We start from the raw sequence: 27,746 nt of genomic DNA, 5'->3' as shown, positions 1-27,746 counted from the left end.
TTTATTGGCATCCTCCAGTCTTAAAAGACTATGGTATCGTGCTCTGGAAAGAGGTCAAAGCTGGAGTTTCCTCTCCAGCATGAGGCCTGGGTAGATTAATATGGAGGATAGGCTGTTACCCAAGCAGCAGATCCCACCTCCTCTCCACTTCACTGAAATAGTCCAATGAAATGGGAGAGCTGATATGATTGGTTCCAGCTGCGTCACAGGAGTTACCAGAACATGGTTACACATAGTCACGAACTGCTTCCACGACTCCGGCTCTGGATTTTGCCTCAAGGTTGACTCCTGAAGCCTTTTCCAGTAGTGGATATAGCCACAAGGCAGTGGAGGTTTGTAATCAGAGTTTCCCTTCTCCTAGAAGATTCTGCCGCTTATCTGCTGTTGGGGCATAGAGACTTCTTCCGCCTTCAAAACCGTTGACCATCTTCTCCTGTAACCCTGGAAAGGGGCCCTTACGAGGGGCTACCAGCCAGGCCAGCAGGACCAAGGTTTTTTAAGGGGTGTTACTCCTCCATCACTCACCCTTTGTCCTGGCTTGTGACAGGCAGAGTCTGGCTTCCCAAATGTTGGGCCCAGGGTGGCGGGTTTATCAAGAGTATATTGAAGGAGGAGGAGCCAATGTCATGACGAGATAGTTGTGTGGTCTCAATGCTCTGAGATCACAGCCAACTCTTTTGCCACTGGGCGGTCCAAACAGACCTAAACAATCCCGAAGAGATGGTGAACAGGAAAAATACTTGCTGATCTTGGGGATATCGCAAAATCCTCGAAAGAAGCAAGAGAAGTTCTTTGAGTCGGTGACAAAAAGTCAGCCAAGGCTGACAAAGTCGGGGCGCCTCCACCAAATGGAAGGATATGGAAAGAGAAAGTGTTTCCGACAGGTGATGATTTTTTTAAAATAGATTTTATTTTTATTTTCAAAACAAACAGAGCACATAAAATATTTCTTCTTACATTCTGTAGAAGGTGTATCAGTTGGTTACAAAAGGTTTTCCTGCATCTCTTCCACAGTCATCAAGCATAATTCAATTAATACATACAAGTTAGATATAGTTAAGTTTGATTATTAGGGGGAAAATGTTATGATACAGGATATAATCAAATAAAGGAGGGATAATGTTGACAACCTATATATATATGTATGACTAATATAAGGAAACTAGACGAAAATTGCCAACATTGATTTGGAAAGGACGATTAGAAAAGTTTGTTAAATATATGGATGTTTAGTTAGAATAGGACTTAAGGATTGAGTGTTATTGGAGGATTTAGAAATATTAAATGAAATGCCAGTATGTGGTTATGTATTAAATCTTGGTATAGTTTATGATGACGGACGTTTAAATAATTATAGTCAAATAAAAATGTAGGTATAAGGCAGGGGTGGGTTTCAACCGGTTCGCGGCGGTCCCCGCGATCCGGTTGGTCGCCGAACCGGAAGTAAGTAACTTCCGGGAACAGCGAAGCCCCCCCGTGCCCGCGCTCCCGCGCCCGCTCCTTACCGGTTTTGCCAAATTCTGCGCTTCCACGCATGCGCAGGACGCATACAGCGCCTGCGCGATCCTCCAGGGAGCAGCTGGAGCATCGCACAGATGCTAGTACGCATGTGTGCAGTGCGCGCGCACGCGCGCACCGCGCGCATGCGCGAGGACGCCGCAGCCTCGTTCCAACCGAACCGGTTGGAACGGGGCGAGAAACCCACCCCTGGTATAAGGGTAGCATGTATAAAAATATTTGAGTTAAAATACTTGAGTTAATATGAATTATGCTTGATGACTGTGGAAGAGATGCACGAAAACCTTTTGTAACCAACTGATACACTTTCTACAGTTGTAAGGAAGAAAGATTTTATATGTTGTGTTGTTTTGAAAATAAAATAAATTCTATTTTTTTAAAAAGAGTATATTGAAGAAAAAAACAGAATCAAAGGAAAAGATAGTTATCTTTAAGTAGGGATTTATGCCACTGCATGCTGTCAGGTTTTTTTCCCCTACTTAGCCAAATGTCCAAAACAAACCCGTATCTTATTCTAAAGGTTGCATTTGAATAAAGACAAATGTTAACGGTTGCCAAAGATGGACAAAATTGGTTTTCCTTCTTCTTCTAAAACCTGAGGCCACTGATCAAAATTAAGATTTCTTGACATTCTGTTTAAATTATTTGGATACGGAGTGTTGCATGCCTGCTTTTGATACTGTTCCTGCTTGAACAGGACGTGAATACTCAGCTAAGAACAAAAAGAAAATAAGCTTTTAATGAAAACAGGAGGGTCAAAGGTCTTCCAAATCCGGGCAGAGAATCAGTGTTTATAAGAGAGATAAGTTTGTCTATGATCATGTGAGAATTGCAATTGTAAACAATGTTGGGATATCTCTATGCCTAGGATGTTATTTATTTATTTGTTTGATTATTATTTATTTATTTATGTTTATATTTTCCCTCACACTCCTTTTCTCTACTTCCCTCACACTCCTTTCTCTATTTTCCCTCACACTCCTTTCTCGACTTTCTCTCATACTTCTTTTCTCTACCTTCCCTCACATCCCTTTTCTCTACTTTCCCTCACACTCCTTTTCTTTACTTCCATCACACTCCTTTCTCTACTTTCTTTCACACTCCTTTTCTTTACCTTCCCTTACATTCCTTTTCTCTACTTCCCTCACACTCCTTTTGCTATCTTCCCTCACACTCCTTTCGCTACCTTCCCTCACACTCCTTTCACTATCTTCCCTCACACTCCTTTTTTATACTTTCCTTCACACTCCTTTTTTCTACTTTCCCTCACACTCCTTTTGCTATCTTCCCTCACATTCCTTTCGCTACCTTCCCTCACACTCCTTTCACTATCTTCCCTCACACTCCTTTTTATACTTTCTTTCACACTCCTTTTCTCTACTATCCCTCACATTCCTTTTCTCTACTATCCCTCGCACTGGTTTTTCTATATTCCCTCACTCAGTGAGAGGAAGGCCTGGAGAGCTGATAGACCTTTCTTCCTTTCTCGCCCTTCTCCCTCCGGCTTGCCTCAAAGAAAAAATTCCCTCTCTCTATTGCCTTCGCTCTCTCCCTTGCTCTCTCCTGTTTCCCACAAAAAAATCCTTATTTTATTCCCTTCTCCCTCTTTCGCCATGCTACACATGGATGAAGAAAATTCTGTTTCAAAGCAGGGAATGCCACATTGGGAATATCAACAAATTACTCCTGGATCTTAAAAGGACGATTTGTTCTGTACTTGCTCTAGCTCGTTTTCTGCAAAGGCTCAAATGAAGAACTGGCAGAATCGGAGTTTGGAAGGCAAAGGATTTGGGTCTTCCTGGAAAGTACAGAACATAAACAAATGGTACTAACAGGAGGAAGGGATGTGTGTTTAGGCAGGGACCCAACAGGCTGGTAATTTCTGGCTAGCCTCATCCTTAGTCAACTGTTGACCAGAGAAAGCAAATGTGGATTGGCTAATATCTCTGCAATATCTATGGTCTCCCAAAAATATAAAGCCTCCCAGTGTCCTGATATCCAAACAGATCTGAAACTAATCAAAACTGTCTGGACCGAATTAGGGTGCATCTTAAACTGGGAATGAAATCTACTTAAATGAAAGGACCCACTGATGGATGAACTACATGTGAACACAACTGAAGAGCTTGAGTGATTTACCTTTGGGCTCAAAGCAGTGAAATTTCAATGAAGCATCATCCTCAAATCATAGAGAAAACTGCTATAGGTGACTGCACGTCAGAGGTTTGATTTGGCACCAGATTTTTGTTCTTTTCTTATGTTTCTAATGTGTTAGTTTTATAGTTTTTATGCTGCTTTAACTTTTGATTGGGAGCAGTCCAGATAGTTATTTGTACCCTATCACTATCATTCAGTGTTGTACCTTACGATTCTTGATGAATGTACTGTGTTTCCCTGAAAATAAGACAGGGTCTAATTTTCTTTTCACCCCCAAAATAAGAACTTGGCCTTATTTTCAGGGAAGTCTTATTATTTTTGAGGTGCAGGAGGCAGTGAGTGTGGTCACTCATGGCTGCTGCTGCTGTGTTGTTTTCAGATTGGCCTTATTTTCGGGGGGGCTTATTTTAGTGAATGCTCTCAAAAACCCGATTGGGCTTATTATCCAGGAAGGTCTTATTTTTTGGGGAGGGACAGAGTATCTTGTCTTTTTATGTACGCTGAGAGCATATGCACCAAAGATAAATTCCTTGTATGTCCAATCACACTTGGCCAATAAAGAATTCTACTCTACTCTACTCTACTCTACTCTACTCTACTCTACTCTACTCTACTCTACTCTACTCTACTCTATTACTCTATTCTAGTTACGATGGGTGGCTATAAATGTAGTCATTGACTTACAACCAGTCATTTCATAGTGTTCAAAGTTACAACGCCACTGGAAAAAATGTCTTATGACCAGTTCTCACGCTTAAGATTGATGCAGCATTCCCATGGCCAGATGATCAGACTTCAGGTGTTTGCCAATTGGTATGGTATTTACAATGCTTGCAGTGTCCCAGGTTCTGTGATGGTAATTTGTAGCCTTCTTAGGGAGGTTCTAGGAAGCAAAGTCAGTGGGGGAAACCAAATTCATTTAACGATCACATGATTCACTTAACAACTGTAAGTTATTTGCTTAACAACCATGGCAAAAAAGACAGTGGTGGGATTCAATTTGTTTTACTACCAGTTCTGTGGGCGTGGCTTGTGGGAGTGGTTTTGTGGGAGTGGCAGGGGAAGGATACGGCAAAATCCCATTCCCTCCCCACCCCACTAACCTGCTTTACAGCTCCGTTCTCCTGTTCAGGGCAACAGAAGAAGATCAGCTGGGAGGAAGCCAGGGCGGGCCAGCCTATTTACCGGTTCTCCGAACTACTCAAAATTTCTCCTGCCGGTTCTCCAGAACCTGTCAGAAGTGGCTAAATACCACTTCTGGAAAATGGTCATAAAATGGGGCGTGGCTCGCTTAACAATTGCCTTGCTTAGCAACAGAAATGTTGGGCTCATTTGTGGTTGTACATCAAGATTACTTTATAAATGTTTTAAATAAGGAAGTAATCATTGCCAGTTGTATGGCCAGATTTCCCCCCCTCTTCTTCTCCAGGTTGCAAAATCATCTTGAACTTTACATAATATGTAATATTCTGTAATTTTTATGTAATAAATATTACATATTCTGTAATATTAATATTACTGTATAGCAGTGCTGGAAGGGATCTTGGAGGTCTTTTAGTCTAACTCCCTGCTCAAGTAGGAGACCCTATGTCACTCCAGACAAATGGCTATCCATAAAACCTCTGGTGATGGAAAACATACCTCTTCTAGAAGAAAGCTATTCCATTGATTAATTCTTCCCACTGTCAGGAAATTTCTCCCAACAATGGTTGAATCTAGTTTGGATCTCTCTTTAATGATCTTCCTGTCCTACCCTCAGTGTTTGAAGAATAGATCAACCCCATTATCTCTATGGACATACCCTCAAATATTGGAAGACTGCTATCATATCAGCCCTAGTCAGGGGTGGGTTTCTCGCCCCGTTCCAACCGGTTCGGTTGGAACGGGGCCGGTGGTGTCCTCGTGCACGGCGCAGCGCACGCATGCATACTAGCGTCTGTGCAATGCTCCAGCTGCTCCTGGAGGATCGCGCAGGTGCTGTATGCGTCCTGCACATGCGTGGAAGCGCAGAACTCGTCAGACCGGGTAAGGAACGCGGGCGGGCGGGTGGGCTCTTTGCCGTTCCCGGAAGTTACTTACTTCCGGGTTCACCGACCAACTGGTTCACGGGGACCGCCGTGAACCGGTTGAAACCCACCCCTGGCCCTAGTCCTTCTTTTTAGACTAAAGGTAAAGATAAAGCTTCCCCACACATATGTGCTGGTCATTCCCTACTCGAGCGGGCAGTGCTCATCTCCGTTTCAAAGCCGAAGAGTCAACACTGTCCGAAGACGTCTCTGTGGCATAACTAAATGCCGAAGGCACACAGAAGGCTGTTACCTTCCCATCCAAGGTGGTTCCTATTTTTCTACTTTCATTTTTACATGCTTTCGAACTGCTAGGTTGACAGAAGCTGGGACAAGCAATAGGAGTTCATTCGGTTATGCAGAGCTAGGGATTCGAACTGCTGAACGTCTGACCTTTCTGATTGATAAGCTCTGCATCTTAGCCACTGAGCCACCACATCCCAAGTCTCTTTAGACTAGACATACCCAATTCTTGCAACCATTCTTCATTTGTTTTATCCCCCAGTCCCCTAAACATTTTTCTTGCTTCTATGCATTCTTTGTAGGATCTCAACATTTTTTGTATTATGGTGACCAAAACTGGATGCAGTATTCCTTATGTGATCTTACCAGGCATCACAAAGCACTACTATCAGTTCACGTGACCTTGAGCCTATCCCTTTGTTGATGCAATTCAAGACTGCACTGGCTTTTTTCTTTCTTTTTTTGCAGCTGCTGAATGATTTGGGCATATTTTCTTCTCTTCGGTAATGTATTTTAGTCTTCATATATGGCTATTTGATAGAGTTAACAAAATCTCAGTGAGGACTCTGAAGAAGTCCAAGCTGACTATCTGGTTGTATTAGATATGTCTCTTGCGATATTTCCTACTAAATGATATTCAAGTGAGTTATGAATGGAAAAGTAGAGGAGAGAAAATGGATTTAATGGATTACAAATTGGAAGGTGAAGTACAGAAGACATGTTACAGCTATGATTTTTTTTTTTTTTTGGCATTCAATTTATGTATATAAATGATTGAGTGACTTATATTGCTGGTAAAAATGATGCAAAATTAAAGAGAACACAAATATCTGGAATAACACTCATTTGAATGCAGAAAAGAAAAATAGTATAAATTACTATCCATTGTATGCACACTGCTAAAGTGTCTTTTGATTTAAAGCATTGTACAATATGGAAATAATAAGACTATTTGAAAAGTGAAATCCATATTTTATATATGGTAGAAATCTACATAAGGACCTGCATTCTAAAAATGGTTTCCGAACTGAATGATATTCTATATCAGATTACTTTTAGATAGAAGGTTATTTTAAGTAACAAAGCAGATTCTCACAAGTTAGTCATTTATCTACAGAATGAGATCAATTTTCCAATGTAAAGCCTTGAATATCTTCATAGCAGTTAAGACATCCATAGGTGATTCAGTATAGTATAGGGAATATGATCCCAAGCCATATTACTATTTTTTTCTTTTAATAATCCTGTAATAGCAATAGCAGTAGCATTTAGACATATACCACTTCAGAGTGCTTTACAGCGCTCTTTAAGTGGTTTACAGAGTCAGCCTATTGCCTCCAACAATCTGGGTCCTCAATTTACCAGCCTTGGAAGGATGGAAGGCTGAGTCAACCTTGAGCCTAATGAGATTCAATCTGCCAAATTGCAGACAGCTGGCAGTCAACAGAAGTAGCCTGCAGAACAGCATTTTAACCATTGTTCCACCAGCAGCTCTTTAGTAGAGTTGAGACGAGGCATGAGTGTTACTGGCTGGATGATTTTCCTGATAGCTACACGGAGTTCATAGCAGATATTTTCTCTTTGCTCTTTGAGAGAAATACAGTATCTGCCACTAGCTAGGATCAAACTCACAGCCTCGTGATTATGAGGTGAGTGCTCAAACCTCTAGGCCATCATGCCAGGGATGGGTTCTGGCAGCCATTACTGCTGGTTCACTCATGGGTATGCTGTGCATAGATGTGCACTACAATAAAATTGTTCTGCGCATGTGCAGGACTGAAAAACAAGATGGTGGCACCCATGGTGCTGTCTGGAGAACTGGTTGGGGGCATGGCAGGCCTGGGCCACTGCCGATTCCAGTGACCCAGTTCCAGTGACCCAGGCCACCAAAACACTACCAGTTCGGCTGACTTGGTCCGAATCAGTAGGAAACCACCACTGCATTACGCCACTTCCAAGCTACATTGCTCATCCCACAGATATTTCTCACCAGTTACAATTTGCAGTCAGTGGATTAGGAGACAGAAAATAATGGTGGAGAATCTTTGAGGAAAGTTGAACAAGCTTTCAAGATAAAATATAACCTCTTTATCTGTTCTGTCTTTGAGTTTCTCAGCAGTCTTGTGGGAGTAGCTACTCTGTAATGGCAAACAGTAGAAATCACCTACATTAGTGACGATGCCGTTTCCTAGAACTTTGAAGGCAGATGAGATCATCATGACTAATTGTTGAAAGAACCATAAAACCAGAAGAATTGTTGTTATTTTGATAGCCTTTTCCAGCCTCTTCCCCACCCCCACCCCCCATACCATATCTGATATACTTGATGGAGAATTGTTTGGTAGAACTGCTACGAATAAAATAAATAATTAACTATTGTAGGATTATAGCTACGGGTTCTTCTCTTTAAAAAAAAATGCACTGAACTTTCAGGAAGCAAAAAGTGAGCTGAGGAGAATTATTTATTGATTTGTTTATTTATTTAAAACATTTATATAGCTGCCCATCTTCCAACCAAATCTGGGCAATTAAGTATTAGGAAATACACCTAACTGGTAAATATACCTTTGTACAGTAAACTTGTATGTCCCATGTTGACTGAATCAGCCTCAAAACAAAGAGAGTCAGAAGTTCAGAAGATGAGAAATGTGCCCTTCTTTCTTGCCCCAAGTTTGTTTAGTGAGTGCTATCAGAATCGGAGCTGAAATGGGAAAAAAAGAAGATTTCAGTACAAAAAGGGAATTTTGATCATGTGATACTGGGGATACTGCAAAGATCAAAACTGTAAAAAATGGTTATAAGTCAAGGACTACCCGTACTGTTGATTTCTAATGAGGTAACTACTAACCTGGCCTGTCATTTATAAGAAGACAGTGCCTGATTTTCTGTTTGTATTGTAGCTCAAAATACACAAATCAGCATTCGGATTTTAAATGAGATACGACAATTCACACAAAAGTTTCTGGCTTGTCGCTCAGGGATTTAAAGCCCCATTGATAGGAAGCCACCTCTATTTTTTATTTTCTTTTAAAAGTGAAGGTTACTATAAATACAAAGGTCCTTCTGGCATAAAATATTCCCTCTTAAAGGCCTCTTTCTCTCTTTTGGTAAAATATTTCTTTGTTGAATCCCATCTCATTACTCCCACAATCCACCCAAAGGGGAATGCCCAACTCACAAAGGAGCATCATGAGAAACTTGCTAAATGTAATAAATAATCATTCATCTGGAAAAAATTAAAGTGCAAGTTGTTCTGTTGGAAGAAATGTCATTTCCTTTCCAGCTCTGGATTCCAGACAGGAGTGTGGTCAACTTAAAAGGAGAAGTGAAACAAAGAGAAGACACCAAATGCTCTCTGTCTTTGCAAAAGGCAAGTTTGATACGCTGCTATGAAAAATCATTTCTCCCTTATTGTTTTTCCCTCTCTTTCTTTCTCTCCCTTTCTCTAAAATTTCCACTAGAACCAAGCCCCCCCCATGTGCTAGAACAGGGAAGAAGTGAAAAGTAAACGGAGCGAGAAGGAAATTTGCAGAATTGGTCATCGGAATAGACCTGCTTGTCTAGAGAAGGAGAGGAGGGTAAGTTTCTATATATATATATCTAATCTTGATTTCCCAGCCACTGTCAAGCGGACAGCGGGAGGCAGGCTGTGGTGATAGGAGATATCAAAAGAAAATTGTAGATTAAAGGTGAAAGGAGGGAAGGGAAGATTGTCATTCTGACTTCTTTAGAATGCAAGAATGAGGGAAACTTACAGCTGCTCACAGAAGAAAACCAGCCATGGTGGATTTCTAGCTGTTACCAAGCTATTAAGATAGAATCCATGTGCAGGAAAAGGCAAGTGGCTAACTCTAGACAGGAATGGATGATGTGATGATGGTGGTGGTGGTGGTGGTGCTGGTGGTGGTCATGTTTTCCTTCCCATTCCAACGTTTGCATGGGGATTCTGGAACAAAGCCTCTAATGGTGACTTCCATAGCTGCAGTACTACATCTAGTTTTGGTCACCACATTACAAAAAAGATGTTGAGACTTGGGAAAAATTGCAGAGAGAGAGCAGCTAAGATGATTAAAGGCCTGGAGGCTAAAACATATGAAGAACGGTTGGAGGATTTGGGCTTGGCTAGTCTAGAGAAAAGAAGGACATGATAGTATTTGAGGAGCTGCCACAAAGAAGAGGAGGTCAACTTAATACATGAGCCGAGGTGGCGCAGTGGTTAAATGCAGCACTGCAGGCTACTTCAGTTGACTGCAGTTCTGCAGTTCGGTTGTTCAAATCTCACCGGCTCAGGGTTGACTCAGCCTTCCATCCTTCCGAGGTGGGTAAAATGAGGACCCGGATTGTTGTTGGGGGCAATATGCTGACACTGTAAACCGCTTAGAGAGGGCTGAAAGCCCTATGAAGCGGTATATAAGTCTAACTGGTATTGCTATTGCTATTAATTTTTCCAAAGCACCAGAGAGCAGGACAAGAAGCCATGGATAGAAACTAATCAAAGAGAGAAGCAACCTGGAATTAAGGAGAAATTTCCTAACAGTGAAAACAATTAACCAGTGGAAGAACTTGGCTTCAGAAATTGTGGTTGCTTCGTCATCTTTTTAAAGAAAAGACTGAACATCCACATCTCTGAAACGGTATAGGGTCTCCTGCTTGAGCAGAGGGTTGAACTAGAAGACCTCCAAGGACCTTTCTAGCTCTATTCTATTCTATTCTATTCAACTCTACTCTACTCTACTCTACTCTACTCTACTCTACTCTACTCTACTCTACTCTACTCTATTCTATCTCAAATAGCTGCTTCATTGTGCAGCCTACTGCATTCATGTGCATACTCAGCCAAGAAATTTACTTGGTGAATCTAGACAGGAATGAAATTTACTTGGTGAATCATTATTAGTCATTATTGGTTATCCAAATATGCACCATATAAAACATCTGGACCATTTGTGGTCCATTAAAAATTGGAGACTCCCCAGTGGAAAATTAATATCAAATAATGCAGTGCCCATCATCACCACCTAACCTGCCCTTTCTTGTGCCAACAAGCTGCTTTAATGAGATATCTCCCAGCTTCACTGTAGGAAAGGGCTTGTTCAAATATTCTGTAACGTTTTGTCACACCTCCAAATCCCAGCCCTAAACAACATCTGTTGCTTTTTTCCCCCTCTCTCCTCAGGACAATTCAGAAACTGCCTAAGAAGGAGGAAATCTTTCTGAGAAACATGCCCAAGCTTCATCTCTTCTTCATGGTTTACTTTGCTTCCTTCCATTTCTCCCTCCCTCTCCACAATAGTGAATGCGAGACCCATCACGGAAATGACTGCAAGAAAAATGTCAACTTCGTACCAGGACATAATTCATTGGGGAAGGAGTTGATATCACCACTCTGGAGAAGAAAGGGGCTTACGTGGTGGACATCAGCAAATGGCAGGGACCCAATGGGACGTGCACCCTGTGTCGGAATCGTAAAATGGGTGGGAGCTGCAGAGACTTCCCCTGGTTGGGGTGGACTGGCGGCAGAAGGAAAACTGCCGACAAAAAGCAAACAACTTTGTGGACGAGTTAGATATAGTGGCCAACGCAATAGCCAAAGAAGTCAAGAATGACTGGAGAATGGAGATGGTCGAGGATTTCATGGAGGAGGACCTGGGATTCTCCAAGCTCAGGTGGCTTTTGCTGGCTCTCACTCTAATATGGCCATTTTCGCATATCAGAAAACCCGCGAAGACAGGTACAGCTTTCTGAGGAACGAGATCGAATGTGAACATTACAGGTAAGCATCAAAGCACTTAGCTTGGCTAGGTGGCTCAGTGGCTAAGACACTGAGCTCGTCAATCAGAAAGGTCGGCGGTTGAATCCTGTGGTGGGATTCAACCAGTTCGCACCACTCCGGGAAAACCGTTGTTAACTTTCTGAGTCGTCTGGTGAACTGGTTCTTGGAAGAAATCATTAGGGCACAGAACCAGTTGTTAAATTATTTGAATCTCACCACTGTTCGAATCCCTAGTACATGTCTCCTGCGTGAGCAGGGGGTTAGACTAGATGACCTCCAAGGTCCCTTCCAACTCTGTTACTGTTACCACTTCAAAGCATAAACAGGGGGAGGAGCTGCAGTAGCCAATTTGCTGGGGGGGGGGGAAATCACTTTTCAGAATATGCTATGGAATTTGTTACAACAATTCCAGAGTTTGCCCCCAGAGGAAATACCGTATTTTTCAGAGTATAAGTTGCACTGGAGTATAAGACACACCAAGATTTTGAAGAGGCAAATTAAAAAAAAGTTTTGCACTCTGCAGACCTCCCAAAAACGGCCCGTTTTTCATGAACACGGCCCATTTTTTTGTCAAAAAAAAAGAAAAAGACATGCATAGCCTTTAGGAGGCTTGTTGAGTGATCCTGAGGGCTGGGGAGGGCAAAAATGAGCAAAAAAGGCATGTTTTTCACTCATTTCATTAAAGTCTCTGCATGCCATTTTGATGAAGGGTGGGGGTTTCGGGGGCCAAAAATGTTATATTCAGTGTATAAGACGCACCCAGATTTTCACCCTTTTTTTTTTGAGGAAAAAAGGTGCATCTTATTCTCTGAAAAATATGGCAATTTCGTACCTTGAAACATAATGCTGAGGAATTCCATTCATTTGGCATATTTCTTTTTCCAAGGAGTTGAAAATTTGAGGCAATCTTTACTGAAAATGCATCTTTTGGGAAAGAGTACAGGTAACCCTTGACATATGACCCAAGCATGAAATCCTCTTACCTTCGCTACCATTTGAAATCAGTGTGTTCTGGGCATGCACAGAGTGTCCATGATGATGCCTAAACCGGGGTAAACTGGCAGAAAATCACCTCTGTATGACCCCAATCAAGCCCAAATTTCTGTGCCTAATTGAGACATTAGTTAAATGAGTATTGTCCCATTTTTCAACCATTCTTGCCACAGTTGTTAAGTGAATCACTACAATTGTTGAGTTAGCAACATAGTTGTTAAGTAAATCTGACTTCCCCATTGATTTTGCTTGTCAGAAGGTCGCAAAAGTGAACCACATGATCCTGGGACACTGCAACCATCATAATATGAACCAGTTTCCAAACATCCCAATTTTGATCAAGTGTTGCAATGGTTATAAGTGTGAAAAAAAGTCATGTCACTTTTTTCAGCGATGTTGTAACCTTGCACTCTCGGTAAATAAACTGTTATAATTCTGAAACTGTAGTAAAATGTTACTGGTCCCACTTTGATCAAAAATGTACGTAAGTAATTGTTCCAACAGACAGAGAAATAAATCCATATAAACAATCTTAGTCCCATTAGCATTGAAGAGCCGAGGTGGCGCAGTGGTTAGAGTGCAGCACTGCAGGCTACTTCAGCTGACTGCAGTTCTGCAGTTTGGCTGTTCAAATCTCACCGGCTCAAGGTTGACTCAGCCTTCCATCCTTCTGAGGTGGGTAAAATGAGGACCCGGATTGTTGGGGGCAATATGCTGACTCTGTAAACCGCTTAGAGAGGGCTGAAAGCCCTATGAAGCAATATATAAGTCTAATTGCTATTGCTATTGCTATTGAAAGATTACTTTGTGGAACAATCTGAAATTTAGTATTTATTTATTAAATTTTATTAGTAGTTTTTAAATTATTGACATACAATAAATGTTTGGAACAATGTTGTTCCAAAAATTTATTGTATGTCAATTTAATAATAAATACTAACTAATAAAACTACTACTGTTAATAATAATAGACTCCTTGAGGAATCCCATTGATCCTCGGTGGGAGAACTCTAATTTGAATCCACCTGTCCAAATCCCACCCCAAAGCTATTAAATGCTGAACGTCTCTTGGATGATGAAGAAGGAATTTCAGCTCCATCCCCCCTGAATTGGAGTTGATCAGAACATTGTGGAACATGGAGTGGAGTGGGGGGGCTTTAGCTTCTGAGCTTGGTTATTTCATTGCAGACTTTTCATCACCCAAACTAGTAACATCAGCATGCTAAATGTCTATGGAGATTCTCAGTCATCCAGGTCGTGGTTATCCCAAAAGTGAGGCAACTGACTTTCTTTTTTTCCTTGAAGACATCTTGCTTCTCATTCAAGAATGAGAAGTGAAAACATCTTCCAGGAAAGATTAATTTGATTTGATTGCATTTATATGCCGCCCTATTCCCGGAGGGACTCAGGGCGCTCACAAACCAAAGGTAGGGGATACAAACAGAGGGAAAACAACAACAAGGAACCACTGAATTTAAAACAATCAACAGCCACACAATTCGAGCAGGGATGGGAACTCGTCAGCCCCAGGCCTGTCGGAACAGCCAGGTTTTTAAGGGCTTTGCAGAAGGCCTGAAGGGTGGTGAGGGTCCAAATCTCCACGGGGAGCTCATTCCAGAGGGCCAGAGCAGCCACAGAGAAGGCCCTCCTCCGGGTGGTAGAAAATTGGCATTGGCCAGTAGTGGGATTCAGAGAGGCCTATTCTGTGGGATCTAATAGGTCTATTGGAGGTAATTGGCAGCAGGCGGTCTCTAAAGTACCCAGGTCCAATAACATGAAGGGCTTTATAAGTGACGACTAGCACCTTGAAGTGTATCCGGACCAATAGGCAGCCAGTGCAGCTCGCGAGGATAGGTGTTATGTGGTGAACCGAGGCGCACCCACGATCGCTCGCACGGCTGCATTCTGGACAAGCTGGAGTCGCCGAATGCTCTTCAAGGGCTGCCCCATGTAGAGCACGTTGCAGTAGTCCAGTCTAGAGGTCACAAGGGCATGAGTGACTGTTGCGAGGGCCTCCCGGTTCAGGTAGGACGCAATTGGTGCACCAGGCGAACCTGGGCAAATGCCTCCCTGGTCACAGCCGACAAATGGTGTTCTAAGAGTGTGGGCCAGGAGGATCTCCCAAATTGTGAACCTTGTCTGAGGGGCATACAATTTCACCCCCCAGCTGAGAGATGGAATACTTGGCCAATTGTTGGGAGGGAAACACACAAGCCACTCGGTCTTATCAGATTGAGTGCAAGCTTGTTTACCCCCATCCAGACCCTAACAGCCTCCAGGCACTGACACATCACGTCAACCGCTTCACTGAGTTGGCACGGGATGGACAGATACAGCTGTGTATCGTCCACATACTGTGTGATTTTATCCCGTGCCGCTGAATGATCTCACCCAGTGGCTTCATGTAGATGTTAAACAGGAGGTGGGGACGGACGAGCCCTGTGGCACCCCATACTTAAGGGGCCTAGGGTCGATCTCTACCCTCCAACCAACACGACTGCGACCTGTCCGAGAGGTGGGGAGAACCACCGAAGGACTGTTGCCACTCCCCACCCCCTCTCACGCAACCGTCGTAGAAGGATACCATGGTCGATGGTATCGAAGGCCGCTGAAGGTCAAGGAGCACTAGGATGGAGGCATACCCCTGTCCCTGGCTCTCCAGAGATCATCGGTCAGTGCGACCAAAGCAGTTTCTGTGCTGTAGCCAGGCCTGAATCCAGACTGAAATATCTAGATAACCATTTCATCCAAGGACCGCCAGAGCTGAGAGGCCACCACTTCTCACACAACCTTCCCCCACAAAGGGAGTTGGAGACTGGATGATAGTTTTAGATTGGCTGGATCAACGATGGCTTCTTCAGGAGGGTCTCACCACCGCCGCCTTTATGCAGGGGAAAGAACCCCTCCCGAAGGGAGGCGATAACTATCGCCTGGATCCAGCCCCGTGTCACCTCCCTGCTGTTCGCAAGGAAGGAAGTCCAGTGTTTCTTTAAAAAGCACCTTTAGGATGGTCTTCAGTGCTATAATGAGTGAGGTTTGTTCTCAGTATATTGACAGCAAACCCCGCTCCTTTCTAGCACTGATGATGGTACCTAGTTTGGGTAATGAACGTCTTCAAGAAAACGAGCCAACTTGGGAGCATCAAGGACCCTTCATTTCAATCCTGAACTACAAATATTCTCTTTTATTGTGAGCATGCAACAGGCAATGAATCTATAACAAAAAGTTTCTTAGACTCTTTTTTAAAAAAAATATTTTATTGCACGTTTTCTTTTATTCTACATCACAATTTCAATTTTGCATTTGTATCAAATCCTTTTAATATATATGATGTTATGCCCCCTAATCACTCAGTTCCTCTTAATCATATTAGTAAGTACTTGTAAACATAAGGTGTATACCATAACTGATCATTGTTCTATAGTTTTAAACGACTCTGTATACATTTATCCTCTATTATTTGATTATGACATGTTGCGTACAACATCCAATAAGGATTGCTTGCAATATGTATTATTCTATATAACTTCGTACCTCTACTATTTGTTTCTAGTTTTTTAATCTTCTTCTCATTATTAATTTTCTAAACTCTGTATCTATGATCTAGCCAATTATACCATAAGTCCCATATTGAGCAATATTCTCTTTCTTCTTTAGTTCCATTGTTAACCTTGCCGTTTCGCACATTCTAAATTTTTAGTTATTACCATTCCATCTGAAGCGCCTCAATTTACAATTTTGTGCATATTAATTCTAGCCTCTGTTATTACATGTACCATTAAAAAGTTGCCTAGCTCATGATAGATCTCAGAGGCTTGGGGTAACTATTACCAACTACCAATATCAGCTTTTGGGGTCAAGATGCTTGATGCGTGTTGATGGCAAGATTGCAATTACCTCGAAGACACCGACGTCCAAATCCATTCATTCTTGTTTTAGGACTGGTTGGGGAAATGAATTAGTCTTTGTCATCCTGACAAGTAATCTTTATTCAAAGACCACAGATAGCTGTTGTCTCTCCATAACCTCCAAATGGTTTTGATATCACCAGCTATAAAGTCCTCTAGGAACAATCCGTAACATCACAAAGTTGGAGGCAACCGTGTGTGCCATATTCCATTCAAATTAGTTTGGCTGGGGAGTAGATTGAAAGGGTTAGAATACAGAGTGTAAGGGACTTGGAGGTCTTCTAGTCCCACCCTCCTGCTTAGGCAGAAACCCATACCACTTCATGACAATTTTATACCAATCTCTTCTTACAACTGATTAATTGTTCTGTCAGGAAATTTCTCCTTAGTTCTAGTTTGCTTCTCTCCTTAATTAGTTTCCATCTGTGCTTCTGGTCCTGCCCTTCCATGTTTTGGAGAATAGTTTTGACTCCCTCTTCTTTATGGCAGCCCTTTAAATATTGGAACACTGCTATCATGTCTCCACTAGCCCTTCTTTTCATTAAACTATCCAGTTCCTGCAACCCTTCTTCATATGTTTTAGTCTCCAGTCCCCTAATCATTTTTGGGCTCTTCTCTGCACTCTTTCTAGAGTCTCCACATCTTTTTTACATCATGGCACCAAAACTGAATGCAATATTCCAAGTGTGGCCTTACCAAGGCCTTATAAAGTGATATTAACACTTCACATGATCTTGATTCTATCCCTCTGTTTATGCAGCCTAGAATTGTGTTGTCTTTTCTTGAGTTGTGTTCACACTCATGGCAGTTAAATGAGAAGTATCCCAAGGCAATTTTGACTGGTTTTATTTGACCTCTGGTATGAATCTATCAGTTGTGTTAATTAGGAGAGTCTGTTTAATGGGCATAATCAAAATGTTGACGGAGACCCACCAACTATTTTTCTCCATTGCATCTGAGTGTACAATGTGCACAACCCACTTTGGTGTTTGGATGCAAATGCAGGAAGTCCTCGACTTTTAACCCCCCAATCGAACCCTGAATTTCCATTGCTAGCAGGACAGTTGTTAAGTAAATCGTGCTGCAATTTATGAGATTTCTTGCCACAGTTGTTACGTGAATCGCTGCAGCTACATTAGGTTGTTAAGTGAATCAGGCCTCCCCACTAACTTTGCTTGTCAGAAGGTCGTAAAAGGGGGATCAGTGAGACACTGCAGCCATCCTACATAAGCATCCAAATTTTGATTATGTGACCCCCAGGATACTGCAACGGCCTTATGAAAAATGGACATAAGTCACGGGCATAAGTCACAGGCTGTTGTAACTTTGAATGCTCAATAATGTGTTGTAAATTGAGGATTATCTGCAACAGGCTGGATGGTAGGCTATAGCTGAATGTAGCCAAGAATGAGGATTTATGGATATGAGTTTGATAACTGCTGTGTTCCAGATAGGATTTTTGAAGATCTTTGGGGATCATCTCAAGCATCAGATTTCAAGGGCTCTCCTCACCAAAGATAGCATATTTCTTGGAGTAAGTCACTTGCTTGTAGGGCTGGTTTTTGCCCTCCGGAGCCTTCAGAGAAGCCTCCTGGGGGCCCCTGAAGCCTCTGGAGGGTGAAAAACGGCCCTCCAGATAAACTGGCTTTGGATCTCAAACCAACAGCACATAGAACTGTTTGCTGAGCAGCTACAATCAATTTTAGGAATAAGGTTGCAGCGCTCAGTTAATGTTCCTCATCCTGCTTTCTTCAATGCATCTCCCTGGCTCCAGTTGGAGTTGGAGGGGAGATAGATAATTAATCCAGGCAACTGAATCCGAAGGGAGTAAAAATTTATCTCATGACAAGTCAGTCAAGGACAGGGTTACATCCATCTGGTCAACTGAGTTACAGAACACCCACACAAAGGCAACTACAAACACATTGTTTGTACTTAGTTCTAAAACAAAAAAAAGGATAGAGATAAGAGTTACTTAAAAAGAAAGAAAGCATTTCTAATAATGACTTGCTGCCAAGGTATAATAGCAAAATGCAGTGAGTGGGTGCCACAATGCCAGCCAAATCATGCCATCATGCCTTGCTTGTTAGTACAGCTCCGTCAATTATTTGGGAGTAAAGTTTCTTCCGATACCTCCTGGAGGGAACAAGGAGAGGCCCAGTACAGGTTGCCCTCAATTTACGACTACCATTGAGCCCACAATTTGTGTTACAATAGTGAGACATTTCCTGAGTGAGTTTTGCCCCATTTTATGACCTAATGGTTAAGGGAACCACAACAGTTGTTAAGCGAGGGGCACGGTTGTGATGTGAATCTTGCTCCCCCATTGCCTTTGCTTGCCAGAAGGTCGTAAAAGGAGTCCTATGATCCCCAGGGCGGTGCAAAGGTCATAAATATGAGTCAGTTGACAAGCGTCTGAATATTGATCATGTGACCATAAGGATGTTGCAATGATCAATGTGTGGGAAATGGTCATAAGCAGAAATTGTGGCTGGCCCCAGCCATCCATCCCAGTTCTAGGCACTTTTTTTAGCCAAAGTGCATGTGCGGAAGCCTCAGTGCATGAGCGGATGTGCACGCTCACATTTGCAAACCGGTAGGGAAGGTAAATCAATACCCACCCTGGTGGTCGCCTGAACCTGAACCGGTAGCGGAAATTGTGGCTGGCCCCACCCACCCACCCCAGCTCTATGGCGTCACATTTAGGCACTTTTTTTAGCCAAAGCCCATGTGCTGAAGCCTCAGCGCATGCGTGGATGTGCACACTCACATTTGCAAACTGGTAGGGAAGGTAAGTCAATACCACCCCTGGTTGTAAGTCGCTTTTCCCCCCAGTAATTTTATTTTGATGGTCATTAAATGAACTATTGCAGGTTACAGAACTAGCCGTAATTCCAAACTTTCAACGTATTGCTATAAATAATGTGCTGCCAAAATCATTGATTAAGAGATTGGACTAAGTCAGTGACTGATGGGGTTAAGGATGTTCTTGGAACAGAGAACCCTAAAACAGGCAGTCCTCAACTTACAACCACAACTGAGTCCAAAATTTATGTTGTTAAATGAGACATTTGTTAAGTGAGTTTTGCCTCGTTTTATGATGTTTCTGGCTATGGTTGTTAAGTGAATAACTGAAGTTGTTAAGTTAGTAACAGGCTTGTTAAATGAACCTGGCTCCCCTGTTGGCTTTGCTTGTCAGAAGGGGACAACATGACTCCAAGAGACTGCAATCGTCAATAAATACGAACCAGTGGCCAAAGATCTGGATTTTGATCAGTGATCATTGGGGGGGGGGCTGCAAAGGTTGTGAAAAATGGTCATAAGTGACTTTTTCCAGTGCCATTGTAACTTTGAATGGTCATTAAGTGAACTTGTTGTAAGTCGAGGACCTCCTGTATGGAGCGCTCCTCATTTAAAGCTAGTCCTCGGCTTTAAACCATTTGTTTAGGACAAATTCTAAGTTACAACACACTGAAGAAAATGACTTAGGACATATTTTCCCCCCACATGTATGACTCTTGCAGTGCTCGCGTGCTCAGAATTTTGGATGCTTGCAGTGTCCCCAGGGTCATGTTATTACCTTTCGAAACCTTCTGACCAGGGCCGGATTTTCCTATAGGCTAACTAGGCTTCAGCCTAGGGCCTCAAGATCAAGAGGGGCCTACATTCAAATTGTTAGCAAAATTAAATTACACTGTTCTAAAAACAGTGAACACTAAAACACTGAACCGAAAATAAGGAGAAATTCTATGCATATGAACAAACATAAAAATGTATTGGTTAAGATCGTTCCAGTGCCGCGGCAGTTGGGGGGCCCGCCCATGTTCCCGGCACCGGCGGTCGGGCAAGAGGGGCGGCCGCTCCCAGTAGCCGCCCGGTCGACGCAGAGCCCACCAGCGGCCAGGCAGGTGAGGGCGAGGGGGCCGAGCCAGCGCTGAGTGCAGCATGGGAGGCGGCTGGCCTCGCTGCCTTTGCCGCAGAGCAGAGCCGCCCTCCGTCGGGAGGCCAGCTATATATTGATATATATGATATATCACAGTAATGATGTTTTTATGTCTCTCATGTAATTTACAACTTAAAAATGGAGGTGAAAGGGCCTCATAAGTGGAATAGCCTAGGGCCTCTTTCATCTAAATCCGGCCCTGCTTCTGACCAAGCAAAGTCATGGAGGAAACCAGATTCATTTAACAATCATGTTACCAACTTACCAACTGCAGTGATTCACTTATAACTGTGGCAAGAAGGTCACAGAAAGGGGAAAAGCTCCCTGAATAGCATTTTCCCTCAGCGTTGAAAATTTGGGGCTCAATTGGGGTTGCAAATCAAGGATTACCTGTATTTATTTATTTGTTTCTTTGTTGTTTTTTATTAAATTTATATCTCGCCTATCTCACTATCCAGCAACCCCAGGCTGCTTACAATGTCGAAAATAGCATAAAAGAATTTGAAGAATGAGAATGTTATGGCTACAACCAGGCTAGTTTTTTCCGTGAGATCTTTTATTACCACAAAAGATGTACAAAACTGTCTGATTCAGGAACGGAATAGAATGTTCCATAAAGCTCCAGAATGTTCTAGTTCCCCCTGGTCCATACCATTTAGGGGGCAGTTAGATGGTTTCTTGAAAATAATCCTCTGAACTGGAAGCAGTTTGAAGAGTTGAGGAGACAGTATTCCAGGTTAAACAGCCTCTTCCAGGGCCAAAACACTTCAGACCCCATTTTGGTTAGGAGGATATACTTTTGGACACCAAACAAAATCATAGGTATGATCTAATGCAGGGGTGGGATGGTGGGAGCTCAGATGGGTTCGAGTGATCCTCTAGAGAGGATTCTGCCCAGTTTGGCAAACACCCAAATGCCACCCCTGGCTGCCCCCCCCCAACGCCCCCCCCCACTCTGCCCCATCCCATGGTCTCCACGCGCCCATTCATCAGGCCAGGTAAGTGCAGAGCTCATGCGAGGATCGGAAGAGGGGAAATGGCCTACCGGAGGTTCTGGAATTCCAGAAATGGGCCTATTTCCGGCCTCCGGAAAGTCTCTGGAGCCCTAGTAACCAATTTTTGCCTTCCCGGAGGCTCGACAAAAGCCTCCAGAGCCTGGGAGGGCTAAAAAAAACGGGCCTACTGAAAGTTCTGGAAGTCCGGAAACGGGTCTGTTTCTAGCCTTTGAGGGGAGGAGCAGTTTTTGCCCTCCCGGAGGCTCCAGGAAATCCTCTGGAGCGTGGGGAGGGTGAAAAATATGTCCCCCCCCCCATCATGGTGCAGGAGGCCGACTAGGCCACGCCCACCCACCATCGGGGCAGAGAACCCTTTGCTGCAATTTTTGAAGCCCTCTCCTGATCTGATGTCAGACTTCAAACACCGCAATAAACCACAGGACGAAACCTTCAAACCCATATCCAGAACTTGGTTACAGTAAACATTTAGATACAATTTAGCTAAGGAGAGAAGCACCATAATTACAGGCAATAATTGGTACCTATGACAGATATTTATTGTAGGTGATAACATACTTATTATGGTTTTACCTTTAAAATAAATTGCAGCTCCAGATTTCGGGTACTTCTTGGCTTACATAACCCTAAAACTTCCATTGTTAAAGCAAGACAGTGATTAAGTGAGTTTTGCCCCCTTTTAACGGCTTTCTCAGCGCAGACGTTGTTAATGAGTCACTGCAACTGTTAAGTGAATCACATGGTCATTAAGCGAATTTGGCTTCCCCTATTGACTCGGCTTGTCGGAGGCTAGTTAGGACGGTTACCCATGCTGATCGTATGACCCTGGGCAGTGCAATTATCATAAATACATGCCATTTGCCAACTGCCTGAATTTTGATCATTCGGCTACAGAACGCTTCAACAGTTGTTAACTGTGAAACTGGCAGTAAGTCACTTTTTTTTAGTGCCGTTATAACTTTGGTGACTAAACAAATGGTTTAATTAAGGATTACTTTGTATTGACTGTTACACTCTCAGTAAGTATTCTTTGGTGTCAGGGCACAAAAAATAAAAAGGGCTTCTCCTCATTTCCAGAATATTTCAAGATTAACCAGGGGAAGAAAGAGACACCAGAAAACACGCCACATGACTCCTATCCATTAACTGACCATTAGACACCATCTGACCTTCAGCATGGTTGTTGCATCACCTTCCTTTCTCATGCTGAATGCTGAGGCAGGAAATGTGATTTGGGATGTTGCTTTTGACACAGAACTGTCCAATTAGCATACCCCAAACAAGGAAAACTCTCCAGAGAATTGCAATTCCCAAAAGTAAAACTTTATTGGATACACTATGTTGGTACTGAAAAAACAAAACCTGCTCTGGTTTCTCACCCAAATGCTTGCCCAATTAAACAATACTTTCCTCTTCTTCCCCTCCCCTGTTGGATCACTTTGTATAGTTGAGACATTCTTTTGTTATGGGAACAGTCCATCTCTTTCTCAAGCACCCGCAGTGATGGCCTTGATGGCTTCCATGCAGGCTTCAAAAATTTCAGTAACAGGTTCTCTGCCCAGTTGATGGGTGGGCGTGGCCATGGTGGGAATGGCCTGGTCGGCCTCCTACACCACGGCAGGGGGGGTGTCTGTTTTCGCTTTCCCCATGCTCCGGAGGCTTCCCTCACGCCTCTGGGAGGGCAAAAACTTCTGGAGGCTGGAAACAAGCCCGTTTCCGGCCTTCCAGAACTCTAGGAGGCCCCTTTCCCCCCACTCCTCGAGCCTCCGCACAGGCCCTGCACTTACCTCACATCCAAAATGGGCTGTGTGGCAACTCCAGGAGGGGTTGGTGGGGTGGGAAGGGTTGGATGAGGGTCAGCCAGGGGTGGGACTTGGAGGTTCTCCAACCCGGCCATAACGTTAGCTGCAGGGTCTCCCGAATCCGGGCGACCCCCGTACGGCCCACCCCCTGCTTCCATGATTTCATAATCTATGCATACATTCTCCACATTCATTTCCCCTTTTCCCTCCCTCTTCCCCTGGTTCATTGGCAAGTTGAAAAGCATTAAGGTTTGAAAGAAGCAAAGCAGTTCCATCTTGTCGTGCTGACAATATCCTGCTTTTTTCCTCCCCCCCCCCATTCTTTTCCTTTGCAGTTTGGGGCTTCAGACGAATCCTCTGCTGTCCTTCCATTTTGTTCGGGCCATCGGCAAGTTGCCCCCCCATCACGACCCCCGAGGAATACCAGCATTTTCATCAATATCTATGGCACCCATTATATCAGCCTGGTGTATCTAGGTGGGCGAGCTCGTTACTTGCTGGCTTTGAAAACCTGTGGCATGACCTTGAGGGGTTCACGGCGGAGAAGATCAAATACTGTTGGATTGGAGACAAAGCTGAAGCGTATAGGTCTTTGGGGTCCTTTTCTTTCCATTCGAATGTGCCAAGCTATGGTTCGGGAAATCTAAATCAGCTTCTACGAGCTTTACACGACCCAGCACATGGAGGTGGTAGGAGGCCACAAGAAGATGCTCTTCTCGGATAGCAGAGACCTGGACCATCTCAACGAATGGCTAGACAGCACCGAAAGGACCCCTGGGTTGGTGTCTTATTCCCTTTTACCTCTGTATAGCTTGTTGAACAAACAGACCCCAGGAGGAATGTTTTAAAGCAAGCCACCGTGAGCTACATCAAAAGAAGAGCCCTAAGGAGAGACTGCCACCAAAGCGTGCCCCCAGAAGAACTTCAACAACTGGGTCGAAAAGTGCACCTGCATGTGTATACCCAACGGCCTCATCAACAACAAATGTTTGCGGCACCGAGCGGGGCAGGGCTCACCTCAAGTTCCATGTGGACAGTGGGTCCGGTCTTGGGGGTGACCATTTTTCCTCCACTGATGCCTACGTCAAATTCCTTTTCCAAGACCAGGATATGCGCACGAGGGTCATTCGGTGGCAATAACAACCCTCGGTGGTCAGAGAATCTGAACTTCGGGGCTGTCACGCTGAACGGCAACGACAAATATGTGGTGGAGATTTGGGACAGCGACGTCTGGCACGACGCCTCTTGCATCGCTGTCAGGGGAGGCTGAGGTCAGGTCTTAGCAACTGGCAGATATGCTATCTCAAGTATGGGCACATTAGGTTCTATTACGAGTTGACATGTGCCCCCACTCTCGGCCGGGTCCAGCTGCCATGAATATGTCCCTTTGCATCTGCCAACCTCCTATTTCAATGACACAAATCGTGACCAGGAAAATTCATGGTCACACACATTCCATATCTGAGTACCCTGCATGGGTGGGACTCATACTGATAAATTAAGGCATTGCTCAGATTTGGAAAGAATCTAATAGGAATCCCTATCAATTTTCTTCTATACAACAACTGGAAGAGAGTTTTTGAACAGATCATTTCTAGAAAAATGCACTCTTCTCCTCAATTTACAACCCCGATTGAGCCTAACGTTTCCCACAGTCCTTAAGCGAATCTGGCTTCCCCATTGACTTTGCTGGTCAAGGTTATCAAAAGCAATCACATGACCCCACCAGGACACTGTAACCATCATAAATATATGGAGCGGTTGCCAAATACTCACATTGTGATCACATGACCACGGGGATGATACAACAGTTGTGTAAAAAAATGATCATAAGTCCGTTTTTTTCAGTGCCGTTGTAACTTCGGACAGTCACCAAATGAACTGTTTTAAGTCAAGAACTACTATATAGCAGTGGTGGGTTTCCAATTTTTTTACTACCAGTCCGCTCATGCACAGAAACATCCGGGCGGATGGGCGGAGCCTCCTGCCACCGCTACTACTGCTTCCCCCCGATCTGGGCTGAAGCGGGAGCAATCCACCTCTGCTATATACCCTGTTTCCCTGAAAATGAGACCTCCCTGGGTAATAAGCCCGACCGGGCTTTTGAGCGCATGCGCATAAAATCAGCCCTCCCTGAAATATTGCAACAACGCAGCTGCCCTGAGGTGACCACGCTTGCCGCCTCCTGCACCTCAAAAATAATAAGACCTTCCTGAAAATAGGGCCAATGTAGGTGGGCTCAATCATTTCCTTTTCTTAATGTCTTTGTTATTATGATGCACTAGCGCTTTTCCATGTGGTCCAATTATACCGCGGACCAGGGATATATCAGGGCCACCCTCTTGTGAACTAGTAACATGCCATGGGGCCCCCTTTTTGCATACGTCATAGTCACAACCTGTATGGGTAGTATATTTTTGTATTTATAATTAGAGAAGTAGTAGTATGCTGTGAGAAATTAATCCAACATATTTTCATACGGATCAGAGAGAGACTCTTGGGAATCTGTCAAATCCTTCCTGTACTAATCAATTCAATACTTTACTTGTAATAGATTCCATCCTTCCGCGGTGTGTGTGTGTGTGCGTGTGCGTGTGTGGTTTGTGTGTGGTGTGTGTGTAAAACGAGGACCCAGATTGTTGGAGGCAATAGGCTGACTCTGTAACCTGCTTAGAGAGGGCTGTAAAAGTATTGTGAAGCGATATATAAATGCTGTTGCTATTTCAGAAACTTTTAACACAATCTGCAAAACACATATAAAACATACATAAATAAATCTTCAAATCTGTCCGTGGTGTGTGCTTTGTTCTTTCTGTGCCCCCCCCCCTTCATCATACTGGTTGTTTTAGAAAAGGACCCCTCACCATTCTGATCATAAAGTTGATTTATACAAATCCATGGGGTTTTGCCCCGGCCCTATGGAATGATCTCCCCCGTTGAGATCCGGACCCTCACTACTCTTCCGGCCTTCTGTAAGCCACTAAGACCTGGCTGTTCCGGCAGGCCTGGGGCTGTTGAATTAGCATCCAGCCCCATTTTAAGTAGTATGTATGTTGTGGAATTTTAAATTGTTGTATTTCTATTTTAATTTTTATATATTCCCTTGTTTGTCTGTAAGCCGCCCAGAGTCCCTAGGGAGTGGACGGCATACAAATGTCAATAAACTTCCAAAACTTCCAAACTTTGTAGGATAGAGGTGTCAAACTCAAGGCCCCAGAGTCCGGATCCAGCCCATGGGGTGCTTAGATCTGGCCCTGGGGCTGCCATGGAAACAGGAAAAGAGACCAGACCGCGGTGTCTCTGCAGCAAAAATGGAGGGGCCGCAGGTGACCACGCAGAGCTCCATTTTCACTGGCGAAGGGTTGCAGGATGCCGTTGCAGCTGAAAACGGAGCTCAGGAGCCGGTTTTTGCTGGCTACCACAGGTACCTCCGACACAACCCTGATGTGGCCCTCAATGAAATCGAGTTTGACACCCCTCTTGTAGGGCTATGAACATTGCATAGATAGCGAATGCTACGCTGAAGGCCAGTTTTTCATGGATGAATGGCATGGTCTTCCTTTAGCAGTGGAGAAGCAGTTGGGCTTCCTCTAGTGAAAAGAAGGGGAGATACGATAGCAGTCTGCCAAAATTTGAGGGGCTGCCCCAAAGATGAAGGGGTCAAGCTAGTCTCCAAAGCACCTGAAGGCATGACAAGGAAACAATGGATGGGAAACTAATCAAGGAGAGAAGCAACAGTGGAATTAAGGAGAAACCTCCTAACAGTGAGAACAATTAACAGCTGGCCTTCAGAAGTTGGGGATATTTCATTACTGGAGGTTTTTAAGAAGAGGCTAAACAGCCACTTGTCTGAAAAACTTTAAAGTCTGCTGCTTGAGTAGTGGGCTGGACTAGATGACCCTCGATGAGATTTCTCCTAAATTGTCATCTCCACATGACGCTCTGCAGATGCCCTCCAGAATGGGGGAAATAGAGCGAATGGATGACAAATAATGTTTTTACAAATAATGTTAAAATACTGGGGGGAGACTAGTCTGAATTGGGTTATGAAAGCTGGCGGTGCTTCACCTCTTCCCATTGTACTCAAAGCTGCCGGCCGTGAGTCATTCCCAAATCCCGAACAAGCCACTGAGGCATCCGCGGAAAGGAGCCCGAGGACCCCTCGCCGCATCTCCTGCCTCGATTCTAGGGCTTGATCCGAGATCCGCATTGCTGGGAACTCACCCACCTTCGAAGGCGGCACCCCTGCTAGGGTGGCAAACTTGGCCCTTCCCTCAGACCTTCCCAGAGGCGGGAGAGAGGGTGATGGACACCCAGCACGTGGCCTCTA

The 27,746-nt window shown here is 43.8% G+C and overlaps 1 protein-coding gene across 1 annotated transcript; it reads left to right on the top strand.

Annotated features, from left to right (window-relative positions):
* Window positions 1–3,439: 3,439 nt before the first annotated feature.
* Window positions 3,440–25,229, top strand: LOC116520682 (perforin-1-like). Its single transcript, XM_032234978.1, is given in 15 exon segments — window positions 3,440–3,724; window positions 9,446–9,562; window positions 11,161–11,339; window positions 11,342–11,461; window positions 11,464–11,643; window positions 11,646–11,757; window positions 23,752–23,827; window positions 23,829–23,846; window positions 23,848–24,232; window positions 24,235–24,347; window positions 24,349–24,405; window positions 24,407–24,547; window positions 24,549–24,654; window positions 24,657–24,772; window positions 24,774–25,229. Coding segments are annotated over 13 exon segments (1,665 nt in total). The 5' UTR covers window positions 3,440–3,724; window positions 9,446–9,562; window positions 11,161–11,206; the 3' UTR covers window positions 24,882–25,229.
* The last annotated feature ends 2,517 nt before the right edge of the window (window positions 25,230–27,746 follow it).

The sequence above is a fragment of the Thamnophis elegans genome, chromosome Z (assembly GCF_009769535.1).
Source record: "Thamnophis elegans isolate rThaEle1 chromosome Z, rThaEle1.pri, whole genome shotgun sequence".
In the NCBI taxonomy this organism is placed as follows: domain Eukaryota; kingdom Metazoa; phylum Chordata; class Lepidosauria; order Squamata; family Colubridae; genus Thamnophis; species Thamnophis elegans.
This window is presented reverse-complemented; position numbering and strand designations above follow the sequence as displayed.